The sequence below is a fragment of the Manis javanica genome, chromosome 7 (assembly GCF_040802235.1).
Source record: "Manis javanica isolate MJ-LG chromosome 7, MJ_LKY, whole genome shotgun sequence".
Classification (NCBI taxonomy): Eukaryota; Metazoa; Chordata; class Mammalia; order Pholidota; family Manidae; genus Manis; species Manis javanica.
The window spans coordinates 31,363,244-31,390,684 of NC_133162.1; the positions used below are offsets into that span (position 1 = coordinate 31,363,244).

Below are 27,441 nucleotides of genomic sequence, written 5' to 3' on the forward strand. Positions count from 1 at the left end.
TATGATTGTGGTGAGGAGTAAATGAGGTATGAAGTGCTTAGGAATGTCAGTTATAATAATAGTTGTTCTTATTATCATTATTCTATTTGGCCTAATTTCATATTCATGTCCAAGAGAGATGATTGAACTTCCCTGTTTGTTCTTATTGAGATAGGTGTTTGGGAAAAACCCCCTTGGGAATTACCTCACTCCTTCTTGGCCCTTCCTGGCTCCCTTACTCTAGGGCAAGGACACGCCTGCTTGGGCTCCTTCCTCCTTTTGTTCCCTCTCCCAGTGTGTTTCCAGCCACCCAGGGAAAAACTCTTCTCGCTCCATTCTCTTCCTTATCCCACTCTTCACCTATTCTGCCCCTAGACCCCATTCCCTATGGACGGTGCAGTCCTCACTCACTGATCCATTCCAACATACGGAGCTCCCAACCTTTGCTGGCCTTGTTACAGGCCCCGAGGCTACAGCACGAAGGATGCCTATGCTTGCGTCACTGTTACACAACTGCAAGTCAAAAGACACAAGCCAAAAGGCAGATGTGACATCCTTTCATTGGAAAATCATGTAAGGCTCACGCACTGAGCCAGGCAGTGTTGGGGGCAGTGGATGCAGAGATCAGAGGACCCCTTAAGTCCAGGATCAAGTATTTTCTCCACATGAATATATGTATGTATAGTATATACATAAACTGTCTCTGAACAAAATGCACAAAAGCTGGGAACCGTCTCTGGGGAGAGGAACTGAGAGGCTGGGAAGAAGACTTTACATCCTTCTGAACTATTTGAACTTTAGACTGTGTCAATGTATTTTCAATATGGACTTAAATAAAATTCATATTTGAAAAACAAAAAGAAGGGACTCTGAGAGTTTGGAGCCTAACAGACCCTTACCAGCTCTATTTTTAGAAACCAAACAAACCTCAACTCCTAAAAGATACCTGTAATCTGTGTATCTCCTTACCCTCTCCTTATTAAGCTTACTTTCTTCTCAACGATCAGTCAGTATTCATGATAAATAAAACCAATTGTTTACTCTATTTTATTGGGACCTTTTTCTGTCTTCATAAAATACATTCTGTCTGGAGCTGCTCATTGTGGATACACAGTGTCAGCCATCCTTCAGGTCCACAGGCTCCCCCAGGAGAGTGGTCAAGGCGGTACATTCTGGAGGCGGAAAGGCCCGGCCTCCACCCAGCTGTGCCTCTGACGGCTGCCTGACCTTGGTGGTCCAACCCCTCGGGGCCACGCTTCCTGGTCCCTGCCCTAGGGCAGCAGCCTCGGCCTACGTGCCGGGAGCTGCCCTGATGACTCAGCATGGAAGGGCCCTGAGCCTGGCGTCTGCACCCGCAGGACAGTGACTATGAAAACCCGGACGAGCACTCGGACTCGGAGATGTATGTGCTGCCTGCCGAGGAGACCTGCGATGACAGTTATGAGCCACCGCCCGCCGGGCAGGAGACAAGGACAGTCCACCCCGCTCTGCCCTTCACCAGGGGCGAGTACGTAGGTGAGGCCACCCCCAGACCCCGGGCACTCAGCTTCTGGGCAGTGTGGAAGTGAGGGCAGGCAGGGGCTGCCGGATGGGGGTACCTCCCCATCTCACCACCGCCCAGTGGGCCGTCTGGTCACTCGCAGGTAAGGGAGCCCCAGCTGGGAAGCTTGCCCACTGGACAAAAGGTAGCCTTCCTAAATTACAAATGTTGAAAACAGGAATAAACTAGCACACCCTCGTGGTTGCTCCCATCCCTGCCTTGCCCCAGCTCCTGATGGTCCCATGAGAAATTAACCGTGAAATTAGTCCCTGCTTCTCTTCAGGCTTCCTTCTCAAAAGTTCTAGAATTTCTCTTGAGACATCTGTACAGAACAAGGATGACCTTCAAGGATCCCAGTGTCTGCCCCTCCTTCCTCCATGCCCATCTCCACACTGGCAGGCCAGGACACACTGAATCTAAACTGTGGATTTTTAACTGAGGGTAGGGGTGGGGATAAGGAGTGCTAAGCCTGGAATTAGCCTCTTAGCTTAAATGGACAGCTCTGGTGTGGCCTCCAGGCCCAGGATGGCCCCCAGGAAGAAATCTGTGTTCCAGTCTTATCAGTGACTACATTCAGCAGAGGTGAGGGGGGGAGCCAGTCAGTGATGCTCACAGTGACGCTAGCGTTTGTACAAAGCGTCCCTGCATGTCAAGGGCTCTGTGACCATTATCACTGCCATTAACCGCCTCCTTACAGGGCACCAGGCGTTGCCTCTTGCTGCATGCCACAATCAGTCTGTCGCGTACCTACTGTATGCCAGTGCTATGCTAAGCACTGAACATTCAGCAGCAAGTAAGACAGACATACTCCCAAACTTGTATTGCTTACAGTCATGGCCTACTTTGCCCTCTTGATAATCTCATGGAAGAGGTGTTCATCTTCCTTTACAAATGAGGACAGTGAGCGCAGAGGAGTGAATTAACTGGGCCCAGGGTTTATTAAGTGGCAGAGCTGGGATGCAAGCCGGGCCCCTCAGCCTCTAAAGCCCATGCTCTTCACTGCTCTGCTCTGCATACCACCCACCATATGATCGCACCCTGGGAAGGAAGGGTCTGTGTTAGGCTCACATTATAGACCAGAAACCACAACTCTGCATGGCTAGGTGGCTCATTCAAGGGCAAGCTCTTCAAAGCCTGTCTTCTGGGTTTTGTTACTTCAGATGGGTTCAAATTTTACATTAAGAAATCTGAGTAAACTCTAAGAGCTATAAATAAAAAGAGCTATACATAAAAACAAAACGGACAGTTATACCAGCATGGTGGATATCCTAGTGCCCAAGCATAGCTGCACCACCCAGAAAGAGGCTTCCAAGGAGGCATTGGATGTGATGTTAATCACACACCTCCAACAAGGCAGAAGCGTGGGCTGGGGGCAGGGGCAGGCACCAGGAGGGGAGCTGAGCTGGGGACAGCAAGGCAGGGACAGCTGCCTCAGCCTAGGGCAGGGCTGCGGCAGGAGGAAGCAGCAGAAAGCCGGCGTCAGCGCCAGGGGCTGGTCCCAGGCTGGGGAACGCAGCAGGTTATTCCTATGATGTTCTCAGTCCCATCCATGCTCACAGGATCCACTGGGGAGATGCCAGTTGCGTGAGCCTTTCACCGTATTATGAAGGTATTAGTTCTATTTATTATGCATCGATTCTGCCAGGCACCCTGTTCCTACTGCTTTCACAGCTTTCTTTCTAATCCACAGTACCTATGGTGGATATTATGATCCTTACATTAAACATGAGGACTGTGAGTATCAGAGAGGGTGAATAACGAATAATAAGCCCAAACAAGCATAGCCAGTGAGGGCACAGCAGGGGCCGGAGCCCAGGGCCGCCTGGCTTCAGAGCCTGGACTCCTTCCCTGATGGATGCTGAGGACAGCCCTGGGCCAGCAGTTCCTCCCGGGGGTCTTTGTGATTCCAGGGGCATCACTGAGGGGAGGAACGTGAAGGTTCACCCAGCTAAGCAGTCGCAAGGCTAAATGCCCCTTAGAATAACCTGGGAAACTTCCAAAACCAATCATTACAGGTTCCTCCCCACAGGTTCAAATTAGTATGTCGGGGTGGGGCCCGGTCCTTGGCATTTTTTAAATCTCCACAGGCAGTTCTTATGTTTAAGCAGGACTGAGAATCAGTGCGCATAAGGGCTCACAGAGCAAAGTAAACTGTCAAGGAGCCCCTGCCCCCACCCTCCACGCTGCCACCGTCTGTCTGGCAGAGTCTGGGTTCTCAGCTCTCCTGAGTCCACGGGTCTCCATCACTCCCCCAGGAGGATGTTTTTGATGAGGACTTCTGGTTTTTACAATGTAAGTCAATGGGAGTTGAAATTTTGCACTTAACATGTCCTTTCATTCTTTAAGGAATGCCCTGATCAATCATTTGTGGCTACATAGATGCTGTGGTTTTATACTTTCCGGGTCTTGGTGCTTCCACCCAGGGAATGATCCAGAGCTCCTTTAATCTCATACTTTGTTTTTATTCCTTTCAAGACAACAGATCAAGCCAGAGGCAGTCTCCACCCTTCAGCAAGACTCTTCCCAGTAAGCCCAGCTGGCCTATGGCAAAAGCGAGGCTGGCCTCCACTCTGCCAGCCCCAACTCCCCTTCAGAGACCTCAAGTCCCACCCAAACCCAGAGACCTTCTTGAAGATGAGGTAAAGTAAAGTAACCTGTCCCAAAGTCTTCCCAGTCCAAGTGGAAGGCAGGATGCAGGTGGAGGGGGGAAGGGGCCAGCACAGTCCAGCCTCCACATTTCTTCCTTCCTGCATGCCCCACTCTCCAGCCAGACCCTGCTAACTCTCCACTGTTAAACTGAAAATGTTTTTTTCTCTAAAAATGCCATATATGACCTTATTTTAAGCATTTTCCTTTATTAGAGGTGCATGCTATAGTATCAGTCAGTACTGGATCTGAGCCTCTCTTTTGACCTCTTTTCTCTGTCCTCAGTTTCCTGTGAAACTTTTCTCTCTTTTATGAGATCTCCCTATCTTTATTGTCCTTTACTTCTCTGCCCTGTCCCACCTCACTTTCTTTCCTCCAACTTCTCTTCTCCCTGTTCTTTCATGTTCTTCCTCTAGGATGCAGACAGGTGCCACGGGACGTGTAGTGGAGACCCAGCACAACCTGCAGAGGAGCTGGCCCCTCGCTGCCCTTTGGCAGCTCTTGCTTCTCACTCCCTTCCCCTCCAGCCCCACCTACCTTTGCAGACTGTCCAGGACCCAGGTATATTCATCTGCCACCACCTAGCTTTTTATGAGTCTTATTTCCTATGGAATTGCTCCCATTTGAAAATGAACAGATAAACTCATTCAGACTGTCATAGAAATGACTGAAAAAGGTCTAATAAGTAAAAGCTCCCAGTGGGATTTGCACTTGAAGTAAGGACAAAGACAAGCTCTCAAGTTTAACCATTAGAACAAGCCTATAATTACAACAGTCTCAGAAGCAAAACGATTCTCAAAAGCAACTCTTAACCATCACCAAACATAATCTTATTGCACCTTCTTGAAAAAATAACTTGTCTTTAAATGTACATAAGCCCATAGCTTACAATGTGTTGTGAAATGACCTTCATTTCCACCTTAATATAGTGTGTAACCCAGCAGGAGATAGAAAAATAGAGATTTTTAAATAAAAGAGAGACAGCATTTAGGCCCAAATTCCTGTGATACCCTTACTAACTGTGTGACTTTCAGCAAGCCAGATAACCTTTATGAACCTCAGTTTTGTATCTTTTCATGTCATTTTAAGGATTTAACAAGAGAACATATATATAGCACTAAACACAGTGCATGTCACACATGGAAGGATGCCATGTGTCATATGTTGGAGTATATTGGATTCCTTCCTACCATATTCTCAATTCTTTACAAAACCTAGTTTTCTAGCTTTTCCTGAAAACTGCAGGTCTGGCAACACTGGGCCAGCTGTAGCCTCAAAGCAGCTGAGCCTCATGGCGACGTTCCAGCTCATTTGTGAATCTCTGGCCCGTTTCCATTTGTCATAGTCCCCACCACTCATACATGACATGCACACATCTTTGCTGCACATGCCCCCCAGTACTAGCCCGTGCCTGCCCCTGTAAGCATTTTAGTTTATGACCCCCACTCTAGGGACACTTTAAGTCGGAAAGTCAGCTGACAAGAGAGAAGGAATGGGTTGTCAGTCCTCAGTCTGACAGCCTGAGAGGCAATGCTGTCCTTTCAGGAGGAAAAGAGGTTGAGAGAGAAGCTGAGTAGGGGACAGGATGAGAGACCAGCTGTCCAGGTCTCACTGTTAACTGTCAACATTTGGCAAATCTATATGAAGTAACAAATTCAGACACAAAGTACAAGTGAACACTGTGGATTATATGAGGCTCTCCATTTCTGTGAATAACTGAAAGGGAATCCCAGTGGAGAGAGGCAGAGTTTTGCTAATGGCAGCCTTGTGGAGGTGCCCCAGGCAGCCCTGACCCAGTGGGAAAACGAGAAGTCTGAAGGAGGCTGTATTCTGCACTGAGCAGAAGGACAGCCAAGATAAGGAAAAGGTCACAAAAGGAAAACGAAGCCGAGATTAAGATCTGCCTGAGCCATTAAATAGGAAAAGAAGAAGTCAAGGACAAGCATCAATAAAAATGTTTAGCTCTTCCACACAGGTTACAGGAAAAATATGGGGCCCAGGCTAACCACAGTTGAGGATGGGGTGAAGACATGTAGGAGGAAGGGGCATGCGGACTCTAATGACAAGAATGCTTAACACTTGATGAGTGCTCTGTACCAACTGGCGTTCTGAGCACTTTGTAGGTATTTATCTCATTAAACCCTCATGAATAAGCCTATGAAGTGTGTGGTATTATCATCCCCATTTTACAGGTAAGGAAATGGTACAGATGAGATGCAAAGGGGTTGAAAAGCTTGTCCAAGGTCACAGAGGTAAACAGTAGAGCTGGCATTTGAGCCCAGAGAATGAGATGCTGGAGCTCAGGTGTGAACGACTACCCTGTGCCACCTCTCCAGCGTCCACTGAGAAAAGACCAGCTCTCATCCAAACAAATCTGCCAGGGCTTCCATGGTGCCCGCAGGAGACCTGATACCTGTCCTTGCAGGGCTTCAGTCTTGCGGTTTTATGTAACCTTGGACAGATTATTCAACTTCCTTCCAACCCCTCATCTGTAAAACGAGGATAAATACACCTAATATAGAGAGTACGATTGTTGTAAGAATTAAATAAAATAATGTATGCAAAGCTATTATACACTCACGTGAATTGTAATAAGAAAGAAACGTATGTGAGCAGGAGCTAATCAAAATGACTCGTTCTGTACTATAGGATGTGGGGCAATGGGAGTGAGAAAAAGATGAATCTGTGGCACTCCTATTTTTTTCAAATCTATAGTCTAGAGGGAGGCAAACGTGTAGATACCTATAGCAAGTGTCTTAGTACTGAACATCTAAGAATTAGAGTTAATCTAAGATGACTTTTTAAATAATCATCTATTTTAAAATCGTACCATTGTAAAAACTGAAGAAGGACTCTAATAGCATTTAGGTTGTCGTAGTAGAATAATCTACTTGGCTTTAAAAGATCAATAATTAATGTAATCAAAGCCAGGTTTTTGTGATTCGACCATGGGATAATGGGGTTTATATTAAAACACTGCAGCAATGTGGAGGTAGACTTGTTATGTTACAAATTGTGATGGTTTTTGATCATTTGCTTAATTTGACAGGGAACAAGTTTTTTTAAAATTTTATATTGCAGTACACACAATAAAACACACAAATCTTAGTGTACATAGTGATGAATTTTGACATGTGCATAAACTCATGTACCCATCACCCAGATCAAGATATCAAACATTCTCACTATTTTTCCCCCTTCACCTATTAGCAGGCAACAACTTTAAAGCTTTTATTCACAATTAAAGTGAATTACCTGAAATAGACATTATACATTCCTCTTCCTTAAAGTCCTGTAATGGGGAATGAGAAGGTGTGGGGAAGGAAAGAATTACAAACAGAATTGGTTGGGGTTGGATCAAGTCTTTTTTCTACTTTTGAACTAAAAAATTCTCAACTCCAGAAATATCATTGCTCTCAACAGGTCAGATTCTAGACCTTGCAGGTAAACCATCTTTTACTGTCATCAAGTACTACAGAATAAATAAATGCAAAATGGAGAATTCAGAGGAAGGAATAAATTCTAAGGTGGTGAAGAAGAGTTAGGAAAGTTTTGACAGGGTTATGGTGCTTCCAACTTCCCTACATCCATTCGGGTATTTTTGCTGAGTGTCAGTACCAGTGTTCTGTGTTCAGCTATAGATACTTCAGGGTTTTTTTTTACAACAGGCTTTGAGAGGGTAGGCAGGCCTCCCTGGGGGGTCAGCCTCTCCTCTCACAGGAACTAGCCCCTGGGAGAGAGGCTGGACTCAGACAACGTATCACTGGGGCTACAATCCAGAGAGTGGACACTCGAGCTATAAACTAATCCAAAGGGTAGACACTCAGGCTACAAGCTAATCCAGGGGGTGGACGTTCTGGCTAAAGATTAACCCAAAAGGTGGATACTCAGGCTGCAAACTAATCCAAGGGGTAGACACTTGGGCTACAAACTAATCCAGAAGGTAGATACTCAGGCTACAAGCTAATCCAGAGGGTGCACACTTGGGCTACAAACTAATCCAGGGACACTCGGGCTACAAACTAATCCAGAGGGTGGATACTTGGGCTAAAAACTAATCCAGAGGGTGGGCCCATGGAGCCAAAAGAATCCTGCAGGGATACCACAGCTGCTCAGCATCAGAATTATGCAATGCTGCTAAGCCAGTCTCTTCGCAGCCTTAACTATTGGGCCAATTTCAATTCAATCCAATCTTTTGTGCTCAACGAACACAAACACAAAGAAGGTCTTTTAGGAATTTGTGGTGTAACACAATGAGGCCAGTGATATAACAGAGGTAAGGACCATGTTCCCTGTACCACAGAGGAGCAAGCTGCCACCTGTGATTGACAGGATTCAGGAAGACTTCTGATGATTCAGCTAGAAAAGAGCCAACCAAGGTTCCCCCCACCCCCGAGGTCTGTTATTTCAAAGATTCATCTCCTTCAGCCAAGTGGTCTCTAAATATGACTGCAGAATTGAGATGTTGTGTGAGTAGAACTACCTGTTACTTCTTGGCCATGTTTGGAGGTGAAAAAAGAGATGAGAAATAGCAATTAAATGAAGAGATGGGAGAAATAAGAGAGGAAGGGAAGGAAGGTACTAGACTCTAGTGCATAAGAATATGGGTGCTCAATTCTTGAACTGTAATCCTAGCTCTACTACTTTTTTAACTATAAGACCTTGACCAAGCTCTGTGCCTCAGTTTCTTTGAGTTTCTTCATTTTGAAATGGAGCTGATAGTAGTACCTACCTTATTGGGTGGTTGTGAGATTAACGTAAAGTGCTAGATGAGCACCTGGCAATCAGTGCTCAATAAATATTTGCCTTTTGTTTCTCCCAGTACCCATCTTGGCTACCCACTATGGTGAGTTGTAAAACCCACTTTTGAGGTCTAATTACCTCATTTGTCTCATTTCAGTATAAAATCATCCTCTCCCCATATTTATGGTCAATTGATTATTGACAAAGGTACCAAGACAATTCAATGGGAAAAGAAACATTTTTTTAAAAAAAACTGTGCTAAGGAAATTGTATATCTACATGTAAAAGAATGAAGTGTACTCTGATTTCATACCATATGCAAAAATTAACTGAAAACGTATCATAAACCTAAGTGTAAGAGTTAAACTATAAAACTCTTACAAGAAAACATAGATCTAAATCTCTATGACCTTGTGTTAGACAGTGGTTTCTTAGATACAGCACCAAAAGCACAAGAGAAAAAAATAGATAAAATGGACTTCAAAATTTTAAACTCTGTGATGCAAATGGTACCACCAAGAAAGTAAAAAGACAACCTACAGAACGGGAGGAAAAATTTGCAAATTATATATCTGATAAGAGATTTATATCTAGAACATTTAAAGAACTCTTATAACCCAATAACAGAAAAGATGGCTCAACTAAAAATGGGCAAAGAGTTGAATAAACTTTTTCTACAGAAGATATACAAATGGTGAATAAGAACACAAAAAGATGCTCAACATCATTAACCATCAGGGAAATGCAAATCAAAATCATAATTAGATACCACTTCACACCTATAAGAATAGTTATAATCAGGAAAACAGATAACAACAAGTATTGCTGAGTATGTGGAGAAACTGGAACCCTTATACATTGCTAGAAGGAATGAAAAATGGTACAGCCACTTTGGAAAACAGTTTGGCAGTTCTTCAAACTGTTAAACATAGAGCTACAATATGACCCAGCAATTCCATTAGGTATATTCACAAGGAAAATGTCCATCTACACAAAAGCTTGTACATGAATGCTCATAGCAATATTATTCATAATAACCAAAAAGTGAAAAGAACTTAAATGTACATCAACTGATGAATGGATAAGTAAAATGTGGTATATTCATGCAATGGAATGTTATTTGGCCATGAAAAAGGGAATGGAGCTGTGATGGTTGAACCTTGAAATTATGCTAAGTGAAAGAAGTCACAGAAAACTACATATTGCATGATTATGTTTATATGCAGTTTCCAGAATGGGCAAATAGAGACAGAAAGTAAATTAGTGGTTGATTACGTCAAGGAAAGGGATGGATGGTGAATGATTAATGGGTACAGGGTTCCTTTTTGGGGTGATTCAAATATTCTATAATTAGATTGCAGTGATGGTTGCACGCTGTGAATATACTAAAAACCACCAAATTATATACTTCACATAGAAAATTTAATGGTATATGAAATTATCTTAATAAAGATTTTTTTAAACCCGTGCTTCCCATACAGTAAATTATGAATGGACAGCATTCTCCTCATTCATTTCTGCATTTCTTTTAGGCTGACTATATTGTTCCTGTGGAAGATGAAGATGAAAACTATATTCATCCCACAGAAAGCAGTCCACTTCCATCTGAAAAAGGCAAGACTTTATAGTTTTAAGCACCTGAAAACTTCTAGCCGTTGATGGGGGCATGTAGCAAGCACTCAGGGCCCCAGAAGGGATGGCACCCAGGCCTTTCTCTCCTGTGGCCACAGCATTCACCCTCTTTGGCAGGTGGAGCAGAGGCATCAGTGAGTAACCCATCTCCGTGTTTCACAGCCTTTATCCCTCTTCCATCCTCTTCCATGATTTAATATTCCCAGCTCACATTATGGAAGTGCCCAGGTAAAGATGTCCTCACTTAGAGTGGATTGCTTAAAAAACCTAATACTAAGTCACAGGCCACCGTGTTGGCCTTACAAACATTGCAACCAGGAATAATTTCGAGGACTGAAAAAATGAAGGAGTGAAATATACTCTGTCCTGATTCTTTAAATTTAGTGCTACCTGAGGCCCATGAGAAACATTTTGTTTGTAAACTCTTCATGGAATAACAATGCAATTACAAATAAATGATCTTAGAAAGCCAATGCCACATACCCTCAGATCAGACTCAGAACATTGCATGTTGACTCTGGATATAGTCACTATGGAGAATATAATTCTGTGCAAATGATGCTTCTTCAAGTAACAGTACTTATCTGATGAACTCCTATGTAGCAGTCCTTACTGTTTTTACCCTGCCATTACACAGCAACCCTCTCCTGCACTCCCTAAATATTACCAGCATCTTCAAGACCCATTCCTGAGTCACCTATCACTATGAAACAAAAATACTAAATACATACTAAACTGCCATCCCTGTCAAAAACAGCCCCACAAAATCCAAGAGAAATGGTATATATGTTGCACATGGCAGGGGAGGTAGTTAATTTGATCCCTCAACTATTAGGTTCAATATGCTTCTGATAAAAAACAAAACTCTTTCATCTCCTAGACATCCAGTTTGGCAAATGAAATTAGAAGCCAGTATTCTTTTTAACAAATTCTCTTATCACAAAATAATTTGATTTTTTTAAATCATTAATATATTCACTCTGAACAGATTTCTTCTCAGAAGCCTTCTGTTAATGGCTTATGTGTTCAATATGTGTATCTCCCATTCTTTGCAAATTCCCTGGTCTGACCCATAATTTCCAGGATGCATTTTTCCATAAGTGTGAATCTCCCTCAGTGGACTGTATCTATAATTATTATGTATATGTAATTTTATATATTTGTCTGTTCAAGCTCCCAGGGTGAATAGATCAACCAAGCCAAATACCTCTTCGAAGCCAGCCTCTCCTCCAGGGACAGTTTCAGGTGAAGTATATGCATGATTTGAGGATGTTTTTGTTTCTGTTTTGGGGGTGGGGGTGGAATGATTACATTTGGCATTTGGTTTTTGATCTATTCCAAATAAGATAAATAACTTCAGATCAAACATTAAGAAATAATCACTTGTATTTCCAAATTTCTTAATAAACTGTTACAGGAAGGCCTGGTAACACTGTCCTCATCCACTGTCTGATGGCACCTATATTAAAGTGACTCTCACCTCCATGCCCTTCAGCCTCTAGGAGACAAGTCCCAGTTTTCATCCTACCTCATTGGGCACTTTGCTGGCTTCTCCTCCACCTCACCTCCCCCTGACTAAAGATGTCTGCATCGTCCAGCCCTCCGCTCTTCTTTCAGAATATTGTGGTGGTTCGGAGTTTGGGTCTTAAATCAGATGTTCCTGGGTTGGAACCCCAGCTCCTGCCTCCAGCTGCCAACTGAACTGCTTTTGGCCTGTACTTCCCCTCTCCGTGCATCAGATTCTCCCACTGTAAATAGAGATGAGATCCCCTGTTCTGTGACAGGAGAATTCTGGAATCATGAGTAGGAAACTCACTGCAGTGCCTCACGCACAGTAGGTACTCGGTAGAGTATTATTTTTCACTCCTTTAGGACATTCATACATTCTTCTGGCTTCACATCTCTTATCTAAGCTGATAACTCTCTGGTGTCCAACCCTGGCCTGATTTCTCTTCTGAATATCTTGACATTCCTACCCCTTAAGCTCAGTGCATCTGTCACCTGCCTACACTTTGAGTGTCCCTATTCTTGTTTGCATGTCAGCCTCTAAGTTGCATGTCTTGGAGTGTCTTGTTCTTCCCAAAGCCTGCTGTTCCTTTTTCCTGAATTTGCTTTTCCATTTTAGTTTCACCACCAAGTTCAGGCTTTACTTTTATCACTTCACACCTTCTGTTTTCCACAGCCCACCCTCACCTCTTAGGATTGTTCCTCAGTCACCAAGATGAGCATCTGAATGCTTCCAAATGCTGCCGGTTTCATCCCATTACTCAGTTAGTTTTTGCCATGTCACCCCTACCCAAACCATGAGTACTCAGCCCTTCCTAGTTGTGTTCCATAGGCTCTGGTAACCCTGAGACTGAGGGCCAAGATGCTGATTAGTGCCCCCATCTCCTCCCTATTACAGCACAGAAAGGTACAGGAGCCCTTCTCCAGCCTTCCCTCCTTCCCCTTTTCCTGCCCCATTATCTCCCCTACCTACCCCCCACCACACACACACACACACGCATACATATACACTCACTTCAATTGTTCATTCTTTTAACAAATTATTATGTTATTTATCTTCTCCCTCATAATCTACAGGCTCTTCATATCTGGGGAGTAGAGGTCAGAGCCACCTTGTCCAGCTCATCTTAATTTCTGGGAATAAATTCCAACATGCTAACCTACAATGTTATGGAGAGGTTGCTTTGGTCCCAGCTGCAGTGGAAACTCCTGACTCCTGACAATTCAGGAGAAGGGCTGTTTTTACAGGAACAGAAAACCTTTCATTGAAACAGATGTGAAGGCCTAAAGCCTTCTTTAGAATAATAGTTTAATAAGCTCTGGTGTTTGTAGCTTAAAATGCTCTTTTTGTCTTACAAGGACCTCTTCTTCCTAAAACACACCCTAGATACACCAATCAGCCTGTATTTCACGGGTTCTGCCTTTTGGTCTTTGTTTCTGTTCTCACTTTTATGACACTACATCCTGCCTATCCTTCAAGGCCCAGTTTGAGGTCTCCCCCTCCAGAAAGCCTCCTATGGTTTCAGTAGCCCTCTGAGAGCTCTCCTTTGCCATAAGTCTCATTCAACTTAAACTCAGCCCATATCTGTTCTCTAATCATTTGGGGTGTCAGGGTAATCTTCCTCAGTACATTGCAAGTTCCATGAAGATACAGCTGTGTTTCCAGGGCCTAGACAGGACCTGGCTCATAAGAGATGCTGAAATGGTGAATGGGTACCCCAACACTGGTTGTATTTACAGTATCATATGGCACATCAAGAGGGCATTAGCCCATTGGATTTATTATTCATTAGTATTCTATTAATCTAATATAGCTATATTTTAATACTAGAGGCACCAGATGAAGAAACCAAGCCTGAACAAGCAAATATAGCTTCCTGTTAATAATTGCTGGATATAGGCAAGAGGAACAGGAGGAGGGAGGAAGCAAGATAATTTGGGAGGGACAAACCTGAACAGTCAGAGTGGTTTTCTAAGTGTAAAAACAGTAGAATTTTCAGAGATGATGTTTATAAAAGGAACAGTCAATCCACTTGCCTGTGTCTTTGAATAACCATCTCTAAAGGCCTCAGATAGTTCCCGGGTGATGAAAGTGCTAAGGTTCCCAGTGGTGCTTCTGTTAAAGCACCACACATGGCACTGGCCTCTGGTCACGGCTGCTTTTGGCTCTTTGATGGCTAATAAGGTGCTTGCTGAGGATTACACAGCAAACTGCATATGGTAGCAGGCTCCGCCTCACCGCATCCCGTAGTGAGAAGCACCGTGGCAGGACTTAGCACAGACTCCAATGCCAGAGGGTTCAGGTCTGGCTCTGATGCTTGTGGGGTGCCAGACTTCAAACAAGCTCAGTAATCTCTCTGTTTTTAGTATCCTTCTCTGCAAAAAGTGGAGGAGAAATTGGCATTTAAACCTGGGTGAGAATTAAATGAGTAAATATATATAAATCACGCTAAAAAAAGATAGTTCTTTATTATTTATTGTTGTTACTATTTAGAATCCCTTATTTAGTCCACCTGATTCATGACCAGCCTGGCAGAGTACCGTGTACACTTCTCAGCGAATGACTGTGTTTCTTCCTTTCCATATAAAGTCTAACTCGGGGTTGCTCAGCCTCGGCACGGTTGGCACTAGGGCTAGATAAATCCTTGTGGTGGGGCTGTGTTGTGCTCTGTAGGACATTTGGCAGCATCCCTGGCCTCTGCTCACTAAATGCCAGTAGCACCCTTGCTCAGTAGCGATAAACAGAGATGTCTCCAGACATCACCAAATGTCCTGCAGGAAAAAGGGTGCAAAGTCAGTGATGATGGTAGTGGGAACCTTTGGTCCAGATAAACTGAACGACTGAAGCCCACTGAGATGTATCTGCACGAGAGCATTTAGAAGAAAGCAGTACAACCTCTGGCTGATTTGCAGTTTGTGTCAGAAGAGGGTAGACAGGGCATGTATTTCCGAACCTCTTCTAAGTAAATAGTATTTAAGAAGTATTCTATCTTATTATTTCTTAAAATAGAGAAAGAGTTTTGGAATTTACAATTCTCTGCTGTTGAGCAATTGAATTTTACCTACAGCCCAAATTGTTCTGCAGTTATTAAATTAAATCAATTTTGTAAGAGTTCATGCAGTGCCTTTGAGAGGATGTTCCAGCTAAGTAGGCAAGCCTTACTAATGATAATAGGGTTTCTATAATAGCCAGAAAAGAGCAAATCCCAAGGGCTTACAATGCCAACACTGGGATTGTTGAGGATAAGGAAACTACCAACATTGGGTGCAAAACTGAAAAGAGGATGGCACATAAAATACATGTGGTAGAAAACAAGCTAACATAAATTGTTTTCCTAGTTGAGAAGCTTTAGTAAGCACCAGCTTATGCAAGGTCTACACTGCTAAATCAAACATTAACAGTTTTTGCTCACTACAATTTAAAAAAAGCTAATTTTTCCCTCTGATATGCTTGGACACATCTCCCTCTTTTTCATTGCCAATTTCTCCTTTGGAGTGCTCCAGGAAGAATTCAGCATTGCCAGAAAGCAAGGATTCCAGCAGTGAGGAGGGTACCAGGGGCAGTGAGGACTACCCCAGTCACGTCCCTGGGTCTGACTTCAGAGCAGCAGACAGGGTCACTGGCCTGTGACACAGAGGAGTCCACCTCCAGCCTCCCAGGGGCATCCGCACAAGCACCCCTCCATCTCACTACTCTTCTCCACATCAGGGAGAAGAAGCAGGTGAATGTGACATGCCAAACCATGCCAGAGTAACATTATGAGGTACTGGCTGGAGAGGAAAATGCCTACGGAGGCTTTAAACTCAAATGGCCTTGCTTAGCAACCCCAGCCCTGCCACTTAACCTCTCTGAGCCTCTGTTTGCTCCACTTAATTTTATGTGAGGCTTAAAATACCTGGCACAGTGCCCAGCACCTAGAAATACTGGGAAAGTTGATAATAAGATAATAAAACAAAAATAACAACAATCATAGTTACTGAGATCCTTTATGAGCTATAATTTACATACCTATTTTACATGTATAATTCAATATTTTTTGTAAATCATTATATTTACAGAGTTGGGAACCATCAGTACAGTCCAGTTTTAGAAAATTTCCATGCCCACCCCAACTCCAGAAGACCCTTTATGCCCATTTGTGGTGAACGCTGTCCCCAGCCCAGCCCCAGTTTGGGTTCTGTTGCTAGACGTTTGCCTTCCCTGGATATTCCATATAGATGGAATTATACAATACGAAGTCTTCCATCTGGCTGCTTTCACTTGGCATAAGGTTTTTGACCTTCAAATACTTTTAATCCTTTTCCAGCAATATTGATTTATGTTTGGCTAAATCCTTACATTTTCAAAGTTACCCCATAACTCCAAGTTAGATAAGGTAGGTGGTGGTGTCCACATTTCACAGAGGGAGAAATTGAGACACAGTCACTTGTAAGAGGGCACCTAGCCAGTTTGGTGGCAGAGAAATAACTAGAACCCTGTTTCCCTGATGTAAGACCATAGGTTCTTTACCAGTGCTTACATTCCGTCACAGAGGAGAACAGGCATACCCTCCCTCTCCTCAGATCGCAGGGATTACTTATGAGGAAAGAAGGGGAAAAGAAGATGTTGGCAGAACATTTGGAGATATGAAGGAAGGGGAAGCTTAGGAGAGCAGCCGATCCACAAGGGACAGCAGCAATGTGCCCAGGCCAAACAAGCCCTTGGCATTTCAGAGCAGGGAAACCCTCTGGAAGGAAATTCAGACCTACAACTTCTGTTTCCTTAATTTTCCAAACAAGGGTTTTGTTTTGTCTTTTTTCCTTCCCTTAAATCTTCCATCAAAATCTATGTGTAAAAAGCTAACCTTTTCAAAGAGTATTGCTTCTCTCTCACTTACCAACTTTACATTTCCTTGTATGGCCCTGGAAGACGGCTGGTTAGCCAGAGACAGGTAAGATTCCTCAAGGGAGGAACAACCTAAGACAGGCACAGTCGCAAGGGGGCCATCAGGTGAGAAATTGGGGATCAACAGAGGTGAGGCTTAGAACCTCACCCTCCCCCCCCCGTTTTGAGAGAAATCTTCTGTATCTGTGGATGTTTTGTTGCCCTTGTCTAGCTTGGATTAATAGTCTATAGGCACAGACCTGACCATCTACATTTGCCCTCTTACAGCACTAAATTATGTTTTCTATCTTTATCTTGCATCTACCTACCACTTCAGCATTTTATTAAAAAAAAAATAAGGGAGAAATGTGGGATTCACATATAAATCAAGTATAAAAATCAAATGAATAATCATATCTGACTTGATTGTTTATAGTTCATGATGCATGATCAAAACTGAAAGTTTCTGTGATATGACTGCCCTTGCACTGTTCACCATGTAAGAACTCATTCACTATGTAAGAACTTGTTCACCATGTAAAAACTTGTTTGTTATGCTTCAGAAGATTGGAGATTGTTGAGAATTAGGCTTGGGGTTGATTAATGATTGTGCATTGAGTCCCCTATACAGAATTTTATTGTTGTTAACAACCATTTAATCAATAAATATGAGAGATGCCCTCTCAAAAAAAAAAATTCTATGCGTAGCCAAGGGTTTTCTAATAAAGCCAACGTAGGTATCAAGAAATTGAAGAACAATATCAACTTGGTACACTCGCTAATGAAACACAGTTGGATTCATACTACATATACAGATGACATTTCAGTTTGTTGTCACATGAAATGTTAAACATTCCAAATGTCTCTTTTTCAAAATGTTTTTAAAAATCACATCTAGGTTGGGTAACTGTAAGTAGGAGCAACACCGGAGGGGCCGTTCCTTTATGGGACATTGGAGAAGGTCCCTGCATGGAGTCAGTATTGTGCTCTGGGCTGCTGGGCTCATTTGTGAGTGCCTGCAGAAGTTAGCCCTCTGTAAGAACTGTGTGTGGAAAAAGAGTAGATGGGCTCTGAGTGAAGGCCTCTCTCTGCTGAAGTTGCTATTTGTAATGCTTTTTGAGGCCTCTCTTCCTCTGTTGTGTTTGGAACAGGTGGGCCTGTAGATGATGTGGCATGAGGGGCATGCCTTCTATTATAAATTCTGGGAGGGCAGAGGCCCAGGTCGACTTCTTCACCTCCTCCACAACCCCAGTGTTAGTGCCTCCACATGGTTTTCACATACCAGGGTCTCAGTAATTCTTGGTAATGATTATTATCTCAGTGTTTACACATATGGGCTTTATCTCACAAACTAAAATAACACACTTTGAGAGCAGGTCCAAATCTGTATTTTCAGAGTATCTCCTTTAAGTCCACTAGGAATTGCAGATTTGTAAATATAGTATGTTCTTCATAAAATAGTTACTCAGTTCGATCTAATTCAATAAACAGCCTTTGTCTCATTGAGCAAAAATGTCCAGGCAGGTGAGCATCAGCCAGGGAGGAGGCAGCCAGGAGACACTGAGGGGAGCTGGCTTGGGTTCTGGCCTCTTGCCCTCCAGGTCTGCTCTCTCTCCCAGTGACGAAGTTCTGCCTGTCTCTCACCTTCCTCTCTCATAATAATTGTCTAGTTTCTATCTTCAGGTAGGGGGAGGGGAAACTGAATGTAGTGGACAAGGTCCTCTGGGTCCCTTCTGTAACCTCAGTAGCTTGCCACTGTCTTCGTGTGTGCAATTGGTGAAGGTCCCGAGAATTCAGAAATAAATGGATATCCTCTGAATGTGCCCATAGGTGTATATGCTATATGTGGGAGTGGTTATGAATGAGCAATGTCCATAGGCATGTATCAGGAGTGGTGGGTTGGTGCCCCTCTCTCTAGGCACCTATGGTGTGCACATTTGTGTAGTGTATGTACATAGATCCAAGTGTGAGCTCTTGACTCCCTCCCATAGAACCCTGTGGGGCTCCCATGGAGCCCGCATATCAGGGGCTTTGGACTTTTCCTCTGGGGGAGCAAAAGAAGGTCATTTAGAAATGTTAATTAGGAGTCACTAATTCACATCCTATTTCTGAGCTCGTAAATTGACGTTTATTTAATGTTTCTTCACCTCTATCTATGGGTTTTCCGCAGTAGCTTCAATGTAACTACCTATATATCCTTAACTGAAAATAACAAAAAATGTGCAAGCTTGTCTAAAAGGCTTCACTGTGACCATCAGCCCAGGTTTCAGAATTGGAGACTGACCTGTATATACTTTTGCGTAGGTCGAAACAGCGGGGTCTGGGACTCTAAGTCACCTTGTTCACCTGCTGCGCCATCTCCACTGCCCAGATCCGGGTGAGTACCTGTCGTAGAGAATCAGGTCTATGAGATCTGAGTGCATGGCCTCCACGACTGCTGTGAGCAGGGCCTGCCTGGAATCCACAGAGGGGTCCTGCCTGAGGACCTGGGGGCAAGGGATTGCTTTTCTGCTGTTTCCATCCAGGAGAACACAGCCAGCCAAGCTCAGGTACAGGTGGAACTCACACTACAATAGGTGTGTTCCTAAGAGTGTGGCAATGAAACCCTGCTGCCCATTCTTCTTCTCCACCCCCAAGGCATGCTTCAAGTTGGACTACGGCACCCCTACAGAAATAAAAAAACTAGTGGTCTTTTTTCCCATAAATTTGTAGTTAAATCTTGAGTTCCTTGACTTCTTTTCCACAAGAGAGAAGTTCCAGCACCTGAATAATTTGAGACCCACTAGCAGGTATCATCTTTACTTTCTACTCCTTGGCTTCTCTTTTAAGTAGGTAACAGTCTGTAAACAAATGTGTGCACTGAGCGGCGTACACTGCAGCACTCCATCAGAGCAACGCTGCCCCGGCTTCTTTTCCAAGGGGAGATACAAGAGTCATTCTTTCTCATTGAGTTAGAGGAGCTTTGTAAACTGTCAGGCAAGTATTTGTAATGTGTTAATATTACAAACAGTGAGCCCACAATTTCATATTGGCTCAATTTAAATATATCCAAAGCTTGCCTGCATGATTATTATCTTAATTCTGCCTCTGCTTCACAGGCAAAAATATTCTTCGTTTCACAGGTTTATTAGCTGAAACTTCTCTCTTGGCTCAGCTTTATCACTTTGGGCAAGTTACTTCGTCTCTCTGAGCCTCAGTTTCTTAATCTCTAAAATGTAATAATAATACCCATCTTAAAGGTCACTGTGAGGTTTCAATAACATGTGAAGAGCTTAACCCAGTGCCAGGCATCTTAGAGACACTTGGGAATTGTTACTATTCTTCCCATAATCTTCCCGCTTTCAGCAAAAACAGAGCAAGAGAGAGAGAAGGAAAGAGAAAGAGGCACACAGACAGTATTTAAAATAAACACAGAAGAAAGCACAAAACCTTAGCAATATTACATTCCAATCTCTACTGGAATTAAGACAGACCTGACTGCTAGCTCGGGCAAGCATCTTCAGGAACACAAATCACAGTGGTTTTCGATGCAATCCAGTGTTGGTCTTGAATTTCTCTGTTTGGAATGAAATCCTAGACAGATGTTTAATAGAGAATGGTCATCCAAAGCAGGGCAGAAGTTGGCACGGGAGGAGCCAGCCACAACCTTAGCTGCTTGGCCACCCACCTAGCTCCACCCTTTGTCCTCAGGCAGTAGCCCCGGGTGCTGCTGGGGGAGGGGAAGGCTCTGCATACACACTGGAAACACTGATTCTGGGCCTCATTTACAGTTGAGGAAACTAAAGCTCAGGCTGGCCTCAGAGCTGAGAGAAAGAGGTCTGAGTTCACAGGATAATTAGTAGCAGAACTGGAATGAGAGCTCAGTTATCCCAACTCCCTGGTAACTGGCGCTCCCGTTTATCCCGGTACCCCTCTGCCATCTGTCAGACCTTATCTAAGGCTGGGAGGATCATGACTAACTCCTATTCCCACCCCTCTTGGCTCTTCAAGGCCAGTCTTCCTACACACCCTTCTCACTTTCATTATCCTAGTTACATAACTACTCAGCTCCACTTCATCTTCGTTGTGTTTTAACAAAGCTAATCTCTTTTTATCCCCCAGGAAAAAATCAGCTACACCACTGAAGACGGTGAGTTAATTTTGCATTGCGGTGTGCTTCATATTTCCTACAATATTCATTCTTATCCACTTATTTGAAGCTGACGGTGCTTCCAGCTAAAGTGAATATAGCAATTTTAGCAACTGAAGTTGCTGACCAGATAATACAAGAAAAACTTGCAATCCTTAGTTAGCTGGGGAAGATGCTACAATGGGAGGGCTCGTCCTCACTTGGCCCCTGTGGCTCCACTGAGTGTGAGCAGCAGAGCAAAGGAGGAAGCCAGACTCCCTGCTTCCCCTGACATCTGCCTTCCTCACGGGAAGTCCCTGTGCCTGCTTTCCGCCTGCAGCCTGAGAACTAATGGCTGACAACTGGGTATCAGGTACACATACACCTGACTAAATTCACATTCTGGCCATAATGTGGAGAACCAGGACCAGCCCACCATTTGAGGAAGCCCCCCTTAAACAGATACCTTTTTTCTAGCCTGACACTTACAATCACGTAGCAAAGGCCACAGTAGGGCCCTGAGACCAAGCTCGGTACCAGATTTCCAGTGTGCAAGTGCTACTGCCCATCAGCTGCTGGCAGTCATGGAATCCACCACGCCTGTTGATAGAGCAGAGAGGTCCCCACACCAAGATGACATTGCTTCTTCCAGGACACACTTCCAGCCCATTGTGGCTTAATGCAAAGATTGCAATGGGGACTGTGTTTTTAGTTGTTCTTGTGATTGGAAGAAAAGCTATGCATCAAAGAAATGTTCTTCCTAAATATTTATTTTAATAATATTGCTTTGACTTTTATTTCCACATTCCACTGTATTGAATATCCTTGCCATTTACTTTTTTTAATAGACTTCAGTTACCTCTCAACAGAATGCCTCAAGTGTTTGTGAAGGTAAATGTATATTATTTTGAATGTCGTCTAAAAGTTTCTTTAATTAAGTATTTACATATAAATGTGTTCCTAAATTTTATTCATTATTTATAGGCAATTGTAAGTAAGAAACTCAATTTTCTATACAGAATGACCTTCAATTTGCAATAAGCTGACAGGACCCTAACTTTCCCTGCAGCATCTGTCTGCATGCTGAAAACCCATGTGTTTGCAGACAGGTATGACCTGCCAGAGACAGAGCTACGGCCATACACAAGTGTGAAGACTTACTTAGAGACATCATGGATCTTAGAACTAATAGCTTAAAGTAATGAAATTTTAAAATATCTGTTTATTTGAACTAGTTCTGCTAAGTTTTCAAAATAATGTTTTCTGAATCCAAATGTCTGTCTTCTTGGTATATTTTCAAATGCTTTCCATTCTTTGTTTTATCAAAAGCTAAAAACTTTAAATATAGTTTTTATTAGCGCTTTCTCATTAAAAAAATTTGTATTTGAAAAATACTGGGAGAAAAAAAGAAAGAAGCAAGAATCATCCATAATCCCCACATTCAATACACTATATAGAAGTTGAGGTACTACCCCAATCTACTTCCATACCAGGAGGCACCGAGCATTAACATTCAGTTAGCACTGTTCTCACCGGTTCCTGAGTCAGTATGGGGACATCTACACAGTGTTCTGGTTTCTCTGACAAAGGACTGTGGACACTCTGTCTGCTGTAATCTCTCCATTGGTTTTGTTTACCTGTTTCCCACATCTTCTTCCCCAGGACTGTGACTGAGGCATCACTCCCTTGCTGCTCTCTTGCTTTCTTCTGCCTTTCCTTTGCTATCCTCCCATTCCTTACCTCTTCCATGCCTGTTGAGCAGAGGCCTACAGTGGTAGTGGAGCCCTAGGGTGAGCCTCTGCAGGAAGTAAGTACAACCCTGTGCAGATTTCACGGCTTTGGGAGCCTCTGAAAACCAGCAGAGAGGGGGCTCATGGCATGCCGTTTGTGGCTTGGGTGTCCTCCTTCCCAAAGGACTCTCAGTGCAGGAGCTTAGATGCCACCTCTTTTGTAACTTATTTCAAGAGCAGAGGCAATGGCCATCCAAACACAAAGTAGGTGAGCAGCCTCTTCTCACCTTGGAAGGAAGCCTCCAGCATAGCAGTGGCAAAGCAGGTGTGATCAAAGCTCATCAGGCCATGGAGACCTAATATGTTCTTTTCTCCCTCTGAAATTACCAAGTTGTAAAGTCATGAACAAAATAACTCAGGTGTCAGATCAAAGTAACTTGCCGCAAACTTGAAACATGATGTTCAGAAGTTCAAGACTTCTGAATTTTGCTGTCTGAAGTCTGTATTAATCTCTTTTTTTGTAATACATAAGTTACTTTATGATGGGTTTACATTGTAAAACAAAATTGTCTTCCAGAAAATTTAAATATAAAATAACTTGATAATACAACTGAATTTGAAGACCAGAATTTAAAGTTGAAAATTGTGCCTTTTACCTAAGTCTACTAAGCCTCTAAGATCTTGAAATCTTTGAGTTTTCTCCTGCATGAACTATTAGGACAAAGTTTCCTCATTAAAATATAATTTGTTCAAGGAAGGTCACAACATATAGCTTGAATATTTGAATCTTTCTTACTGCTTTTATCCCTTTTGGGTTCCTGTAATGGAAGATCAATAGTTCTCAACCTTTCTTTCATGCAGGAGACACCCCTGTAGATATACCCAGAATTTGAATATAGCCTAGGCCAAATCTGAGAAAGAACAAAACATTAAAATATTTTATAACACATTTCACAATGGTTCAGCAGTGAAATTCAATATAAATTTCTAACATTTCAGCTTACGTCCATTTCCCTATGTACTCATTATAACTCCAACCCTTCCTCTCCCACACGGAAAACACAATGAAATGCAAGTGAGATCAACAATATTACAGGAATAACCTTGAATTCTCTAAATTAATTTTCAAAAAGAGTAGATCATTTGCAAACTCTATTATGTTACATCTTATAAGTAATAAATTACTTACACCAGATCTTATGACTACTGAAGACACATCAAGATGTAACGTGTGTGGAGGACACATAGTAGGAGTAGCTAAAATGCACTCATCTTCTGACATGCACCTGTACTAACACACTTAAAGGTCCCGGCTCCACAGTTTCAGTCCCTATGTGCACTGCCAAGAGGTGAATGCAGAAGCAGTAGGGTGTGCCTGTAACACTGCTAGGTAGGAGGCCTGGTCCTAATAGCACAAACACATCACCAGACTGACAGGTGCACAATAGTTGACATCCTGATGAAAGACATGTTCACAGGAAGACATCTGACCAAATCCAGCTCTTCTTGGTTGATGTCGCTAGGTTTGGGCATGCAGACAGATATTTCAATATAATCCTAACATGAGAATTTTCTGAATGCAGAAAAACCTATACCTGCTGAACGCCACCGAGCACTGAGTCACAGACAAGAAAATATGCAGTCACCAGTGTTTCCTTCTTCCCAGAAGTAAGAATCCTTTCCTTTAAGAATAAGCTACCTTACTGTCTACATTGTTACACTCTACAGTGATACCAGCTTGTAGTGCTTGGTAAGGATCTGATATTTCACTGCTTTACAATTAAATTTAAAAAGGTGGTAAGTAGGTAACAACTTTAAAAGAATTGCTTAAAATCACGGAGACCTAATATTTGGGTTAACTCTTGGACATAACTAAAATCTAACACTTTGGTCAGGGCTCCTCCTTTTTAAAAACTAAAGGGAACAGTTTTATTTATCTTGAAGGTTTTGGTGCCTCTCTGACCTTTAGATGTGTTCGTTTGCCATTCGTGTTGACTCCTTTGTGATGCACCTGTTCAGAGCATTTTCAGTGCAACAGAAAGGCAAACTTACTCATCATATGCTTTGCCATTTAATTAATCTGAAATTCTTCCTTTCAGACAAATCCATCAAAAACCCATACCTCTGCCACGTAAGTACACAAAGTCATGCACAGCAGTATCAGGTAGTGGTAAAGGCTGGATCTTCAAGTCTGGGCCGTCCGGGTTCCACTGCAACACTGCCACTTCCAGCTGCAGGAGCTTAGACTCCTCTCCAGTATGTTTCCCCTACTGTAAAATGGGGCCAAGAGTTAAAACAAATAGTAAATAGACTGGAGATCATTTTTACTTTTTTTAGTATTGGTTGAATATTTTACTGATCATGTTTGTCAGCTTTTATTTATTTGTCTCTTTGTTTTTATAAAACAATAAACTTTTCAAAATAAGATAAAGTATAACAACATATGGGAAGTACCTAGTGTAGTGCTTGGCACATAGAAGGTCTTCATTAATGATAGATATTTAAATTAAATCTAAAATACATTTTAGGGATTACAAAATAGATCTACAAAAGATCCCTGAAAATATTTGGCAAATATTTGTATCATTTTCTCAAGGCAAAACAAGACATTACTCTAAAGATATGTGAAGTCAGGCTTGCAGATAGTAACTGCCCAAATCTTGTAGGAAAAAAATGAAAACACAAAACAACCTTACCTTACCTGGCTAATTTGTGAAATATTCCAAAATAATCAAGATTTGATAAATTTAAATAAAGAAAATAATTCTTTTTTTAGTCATGTGCCTTTATACTAAATATAAACCAGTTTATTAGGTTTTAGTTATAATTTTTATTCATCTTAAATCAATGAAACATAAATAAAATTTTTCTTCAGATTCTGAACGAAGTGAAAATGGTTTAGCTATAGAAATTCTTTCACTATGGAAAACTTTAGCAAACCTTTTCATTGTTTTTCAACTCAAGTCATTCTTTCAATTGACAAATAATTCTTGAACATCTGCTACGTGCCAGGAACTGTTCTGATGCAGGGGATACAGCAGTGAATAAAAGAGAGGCCCTGTCCTTAAGGAGCTTCTATTCTACTGGAGGAGACAGACAAGAAAATTAAGCAACCAGATAAATCATATAGTATCAGGTGAATGCTGAAATGCTATGAAAAAAAAAAGCCAAAGTAAGGTGGCAGGAAAGGGGTTGCAAAAAGCGATGGAGGCATTGAGGGTTGCTGTTTCAGATGGGGTGGACAGGGAAGGCCTCACCTGTAAAACAGGGTCTAATAGCTCCTCCCACAAAGGGCTGAGGTGAGTACAAGATAAGCTAAGATGTGCAAAACAGAATTGCACATATTGAGGGATCAGAAAAATGTTAGCCTCGAATTCACCAAATGCCCAGACTGCAGAAGCCACCAGCCACATTGCACTGTGTGCTTTGGGAAAGCCTAACTACCCACCTTCTCTTGCTGTACTGTCCCCACCTATTAGAACATGCACTTCCTTCACATCCAGCCATGCTGACTGGCCAAGCCCTCTTTGCTCCCTCCTGTTAGTACAATGTCTCCTGTAGACATCCAAGGCACATTCATCTGAAGCACTTAGCTCATCTAAGCCTGTTTCTCCTGTGGACTTCGCTTCCTAACAAAGGGCAACTCTGGTTACTCTGGTCAAAGACTTTAGAGTCACCCATAACTCCTTGTTTGCTTTCTTCACACACCTTCCAGGCATTGCTTCAGAAGATATCTGGAATCCAACCTCATTACTTCCACTGACACCATCTCTTCCAAGCCAACATTATCTCCCGCTTGGGTTTACAAGAACACTGATCTGGCTTCCACTCTCTGCCCTTGGCCCTTCTATTTCCAGCCCTGCAGTCAGAGTGACTTTGTTAAAAGACAGGCAAAGCTTATTACTACTCTGTTTCAAACCCTCCAAGAGCTTCCCATACCATGCTTGTTAAAGCTCAAGTCATGTTAAGGGGTCCACCAGGACCTACAAATCTGGTCCCTTCATTACCTTCTGACTTTACACCTTATTCTTCTCCCCTTTCCTCATTGCACTCCAGGCACAGTGGCCCGCTCCCTGTTCCTCAAATATGCCAGGGCCTTGCATTCATTGTTCCCTCTACCTGTGGATTTTACCCAAGTGTCACTTCAGTGAGGCCTTCCCTGACCAGCCTATTTAAACGTCCTTTTTGTCCAGGACTATCCCCAGCCCATTCCCTGCTTATTTTTCTCCATAGCACTTGTGACTCTGTAATACTGTATATGTAAATTTATGTATATCTTTATTGCCTGTCTCACTCCATTAAAATTTAAACTCCAGGAGTGTAGGGCATTTTGCTGTTTTGTTGACTGCTATATATCCCCAATGCTTTGATCCATGTAGGCACACAAGAATGACTGACTGAATGAATGAATGCAGCTGAGTATTTTCTCTCATGTTTCACAACATTTAGGTGGCAATTCTCAAACATTTTGGTCTCAGGAACATTTAATACTTAAAATCAATGCAGACCCAAAGAACTTAGGTTTGCATGTCTCTTTTTATTGATATTTAATATATTAAAAAACAACATATTTATTAATCCATTTTAAAATATTAACTCATCACATGTTTACATGTTTTTATGAAAATAACTATATTTTCCAAACAAAAATAATTTATTGGGAAGAGTGGCACTGTTTTACATTTTTTAAACC

At 42.6% G+C, this 27,441-nt stretch overlaps 2 protein-coding genes across 18 annotated transcripts in view; one reads left to right on the top strand and one right to left on the bottom strand.

Annotated features, from left to right (window-relative positions):
• The window catches only part of BLNK (B cell linker), an 80,059-nt gene that overhangs the window by 40,873 nt on the left and 11,745 nt on the right, over positions 1-27,441 (top strand). For all 3 annotated transcript variants that reach the window (XM_017675072.3, XM_017675058.3, XM_017675063.3), the window contains 9 exons: positions 1,338-1,494; positions 3,995-4,158; positions 10,441-10,522; positions 11,714-11,785; positions 19,215-19,287; positions 21,012-21,039; positions 21,867-21,909; positions 24,332-24,416; positions 24,848-24,879. In XM_017675072.3, coding sequence (XP_017530561.3) covers positions 1,338-1,494; positions 3,995-4,158; positions 10,441-10,522; positions 11,714-11,785; positions 19,215-19,287; positions 21,012-21,039; positions 21,867-21,909; positions 24,332-24,416; positions 24,848-24,879 — 736 coding nt within the window. The remainder of the gene's footprint in view (positions 1-1,337; positions 1,495-3,994; positions 4,159-10,440; positions 10,523-11,713; positions 11,786-19,214; positions 19,288-21,011; positions 21,040-21,866; positions 21,910-24,331; positions 24,417-24,847; positions 24,880-27,441) is intronic.
• The window catches only part of ZNF518A (zinc finger protein 518A), a 114,786-nt gene that overhangs the window by 14,922 nt on the left and 72,423 nt on the right, over positions 1-27,441 (bottom strand). For 6 of the 15 annotated variants that reach the window (XR_012133107.1, XR_012133109.1, XR_012133108.1 and 3 more), the window contains 6 exons: positions 24,871-25,018; positions 23,036-23,125; positions 21,508-21,618; positions 20,384-20,483; positions 19,195-19,295; positions 14,084-14,422 (listed from right to left, as the gene is read on the bottom strand). The gene's annotated coding sequence lies outside the window, so the exon portion shown is untranslated. Of the gene's footprint in view, positions 1-13,501; positions 14,819-19,194; positions 19,296-20,383; positions 20,484-21,507; positions 21,619-23,035; positions 23,126-24,870; positions 25,019-27,441 lie in introns of those variants that run through there. The other 9 variants (XR_012133097.1, XR_001855448.3, XR_012133101.1 and 6 more) reach the window with 9 other exon arrangements.